The sequence below is a fragment of the Amborella trichopoda genome, chromosome 10 (assembly GCF_054954075.1).
Source record: "Amborella trichopoda isolate Santa Cruz 75 chromosome 10, AtrichopodaSantaCruz75HAP2 v2.0, whole genome shotgun sequence".
Lineage (NCBI taxonomy): Eukaryota > Viridiplantae > Streptophyta > Magnoliopsida > Amborellales > Amborellaceae > Amborella > Amborella trichopoda.
This window is the reverse complement of record NC_142345.1, coordinates 34,762,329-34,766,188: the sequence shown is the minus strand read 5'-3', so window position 1 is coordinate 34,766,188 and position 3,860 is coordinate 34,762,329. Positions and strand designations below refer to the sequence as shown.

Below are 3,860 nucleotides of genomic sequence, written 5' to 3'. Positions count from 1 at the left end.
CTCGGGTCAATTCCAACAGCCAAAGGTGGCGAAGAGTTAAGCTCTTAGAGAGAGAGAGAGAGAGAGAGAGTATCGGTCAAATGAATTGGAGGTAGGCGGCGAGACTTGAGATCCCTTACTCATTTCATTCAGTTTTATCATTTTCCAAACACTTTAATTTTTTTGTTTTATTATGGCTAAATCTCCTATATAAACTCATGGGAGAGTAGGGAGCATTTATCCTTCTTCTTCATCATTATAATCAGCAACTTTTCTGCTTCGTGTTGTTGTGTGATTTGAGTGGAGTGGAAATCCAAGCGGGAAGAAATGGTGAAGCATGGCCCTCTGTTGGCTCAAATATTGTTCCAGAGCTCTCTTGCGGTGATGTATGTGATCACTAGGGTGGCTTTTGAGAGGGGGATGAGTCGTTTCATCTTTGTTACTTACAGGCAGGCTATTGCCACACTTGCCATCTCACCTTTTGCCTACTTTCTTGATAAGTAAGCTCTCTCTTTCTCTCTCTGTTCTTTTCTTCATTTGCAGGAGTGCATTGCCTGTATAACCTTTTTGAAATTTTTGCAGGAAGAAAAGGCCTCCTATGACCCTCAAAAACATGGGTAACATCTTTATTCTTGGATTACTGGGGTAAGAGCAGTTGGTAATTTGGTGATTTCATACCTTATAATTCGGTTCATCTTTTTCTTTCTTAATCCATGGATCACACTCTTTTTGACTTGTTACATGTATTTCAGGGTTCCACTCTCCCAAATCCTCTATTTCTCAGGGCTTTACTACACTTCTTCAACGTTTGCTGCCACCATAATGAATCTCATCCCCGCCATTGCCTTTGTCATGGCTTTTCTCCTAAGGTACACTTATATCTTTTCACTCAAACTCATGTTGTACACTGATTTGAGCTAAAATGCGTAATAACTCTTCTTTGTTTCTTTCTTATTTCCATTTATCAGAATGGAGAAAGTGAATTTTAGGAGTCTAAGGGGACAAGCAAAGATTGTTGGTACCATAACATGTGTGACTGGGGCCATGATCATGACTTTAATTAAAGGTCCGGTGCTAGGATTCCTTGGTTTCCTTAAGAATCCGACTGCTCTTTCAGATATTTTGGTCACCAATTCCGCCGTTGTCCTGAAGGATAATTGGACACTGGGTCCAATTCTGCTTGTGCTAAGTGTCACAGCCTACTCTACATGGATAGTATACCAGGTTAACCTTCTAAACTTATTCATCCTCTTGATTTTTTTATCATCATCGAGCTTTTTTCCAACTTGAGGTCGGTTACACAAATCCTGATCCGCCTGTTGAGGTTCATACCCTCTTAATTTTTTATGCAAAGCAATTATCTTATGTATCATGTTTATTGACATTTTCAGGCATGGACTTTCAAGGATTATCCTGCTCAGCTATCCTTGACAGCGATGATGTTGGGCATGGGTACAGTTCAGTCTGCAGTCGTTTCAGTTATATTTGATAGGTCCTCGGCTTGGAAATTAGGATGGAATTTTGAGCTCTTTACCTATGCTTACAGTGTAAGCATTCCTACCAACCTCTTTTATGATAATATTTAGTGTGTCTTGCTATTAATTGTTTGTTTTTATTAATATTATTGTTTACCAAACAGAGGAGAAAAATATAAATATCGAAACATGAGTTTCTTTGATTTCTAGATAGTTCATAGGCCCTTGGATTATTTGGCTCAATGTTCATTGACTTGGTCCAGTGTTCGCAAAATCGAACCAGAACGGTTAACCGGACACCATAACGGTTAGCCGGACATGGGGCCAGAAGCGGTTTAACACCTACCGGTAAACCAGCCGATTCAACCATTCTTACCGGGCAAGTACCAGACGGCCAAAAACTTGTTGAATAAAATAAAAGCGATGCAAAAAAAAAAACGACTAAAATATTAAAAGCATATAAAGGATGATTAAAATAAAACATAATCAAATAAAGTTGAAAATTAATGAAAAAATAGATTTTAAAGTGAGTATTAATGACCAAAACAATTTTTAATATTTACCATAATGTAAAAAATATTAAAAAATCTATTACAAATCAAATTCTTTATTTTTAATATTTTATAAATATTTTTTTAATTTTATTTTTAAAATACCGGCCAATCATCAAAACCACCCGAAACTAGAACTCGAAAAGGGCTGGTTTCGATCTAACCGGACAGTTATCAGTTCGATAGGTCGGTTTTTCAAACAATGACGTGGTCTGTCTTTAAATGACAAAATTTTCATTTCCTAATATAGTATTCTTTGGGACATTACATTGCTGATCTACTTACATGAATCATTAATTAGGAGCTCCGGTTGGCAATTTGATCTTTTGACTCGATGCTTCTTTTTGGCCCATGGGCTCATGGAAGTAAAGATATTTCTATTTATTTTTTTAATGTTGTAACTAAAATTACCCACCTGCAGGGTATCATGTGTTCGGCTTTGGCATTCTTTATTCAAAGCTGGTGCATAAAGGAGAGAGGCCCTGTCTTTGCTGCTGCATTCAACCCTCTATGTACAGTATTGGTGGCCATTCTAGAGCCTATTATTCTTCATGTCGATGTTCACGTCGGAACGTAAGGCCATCATCATCGTCTGTTTTTTTATTTCGAGAATTTTACTAGTAAATTCTTAGAATCGTGCTACAATTACATTTGAAGATAGTTATCTAATAATTCTTTTCTTCTTTTTGTTTTGTTTTTTTTTTCCAGTATAGTAGGGATGTTTTTGATCATTTTTGGACTTTACTTCGTTCTATGGGGCAAAGCAAAAGACAGAAAACCTGCAAAGATTTTACCCATCCAAAATGAACAAACTCTTGCAGAGAAAAAGGAAAGTGAAGAAGAAGGAATAGTGCTTGAGATGATATCTGATGACCAAAATAATGGTGTAGTGCTTGAGATGATATCAGGGAACCAAACTAAAGATGAAATTAGGAGTTGAGCTTGGGCTTGAATGGTTGCTGCTTACATTTAAGAATGCTACCTCTCAAATTATGAAAAAAAAAAAGGAAAAAAAAAAAAAATCCATTTAAAGTGTGAAAGGAGATGAAGTTGAAAAAGAGTAAAACATAAAACATCATCAATGACATAGAGAGATGAGCATCATCAATGACAGCAAAAGATTGTCTCACTTTGAAGTTGCACGTAAGGCCCGGGATGACTCGCCACGTCAAAAAGTTCCAGAGACTTCATCGAAGTCGTTGTTCCTCTTTAATTGATGGGAATTATGTCATTTTCAAATTCTTTTTGTCTTTTACTTTCTTTTGGTCTTTTGAACTTGGGTTGAGTGGGGTCCAAACACAATCTCGAGACTGCACGCCTAGAATTTCAGCCTTAAAAGCCCTAGAAATTTGTCAATGTAAAGTGATTTTAATATTGTGCCAACGGAAGTTTCAATCAAGTGTATTGTGTTGTTAATTACTATATTTCATTTCAACGGTGCCTTCAACTGCACGATTCGTTCGAGTTTTAAATTGCAGGTTACTTTAATTGGAAACTCAAGATATTTTGTCGTCCGAAAGGAATTCCTTTTATTATGATTTTCCTCATTTTTGGCTTTGTACTTGAATGAAATATAAGTTTCGTAAAAATATTCTATGGAGAGTGGGAAAAACCATGGTTCACTTAAAACACTCTCTCTCTCTCGGGTTTTTGGATCCCGATCTAGGTGGATCTGATTCGACAAATGTTTGGAGGAGTAGTATTTTGATCCAATTAAGTGAGGCTCTTGAGACCTCTGTTTTTTATTCTTTTTTGGGGGAAAATGGAGAACTTCGCCTCTCCCCAATTAGGTGAGCCTCCATAACCCTATCACCCACGTGTGCAACTGCTTCGCTCCAAAACCGACCCCATTTAT

General features: G+C 36.9%; 1 protein-coding gene across 1 annotated transcript; it reads left to right on the top strand.

The window, feature by feature from the left end:
• The first annotated feature begins 217 nt into the window (after positions 1–217).
• LOC18446625 (WAT1-related protein At2g37460) lies at positions 218–3,519 on the top strand. Its single transcript, XM_006856738.4, has 7 exons — positions 218–479; positions 562–624; positions 732–848; positions 948–1,203; positions 1,371–1,526; positions 2,427–2,578; positions 2,714–3,519. Exons 1-7 carry the CDS (start codon positions 307–309, stop codon positions 2,943–2,945), a joined length of 1,149 nt encoding a protein of 382 aa, XP_006856800.4. The 5' UTR covers positions 218–306; the 3' UTR covers positions 2,946–3,519.
• The last annotated feature ends 341 nt before the right edge of the window (positions 3,520–3,860 follow it).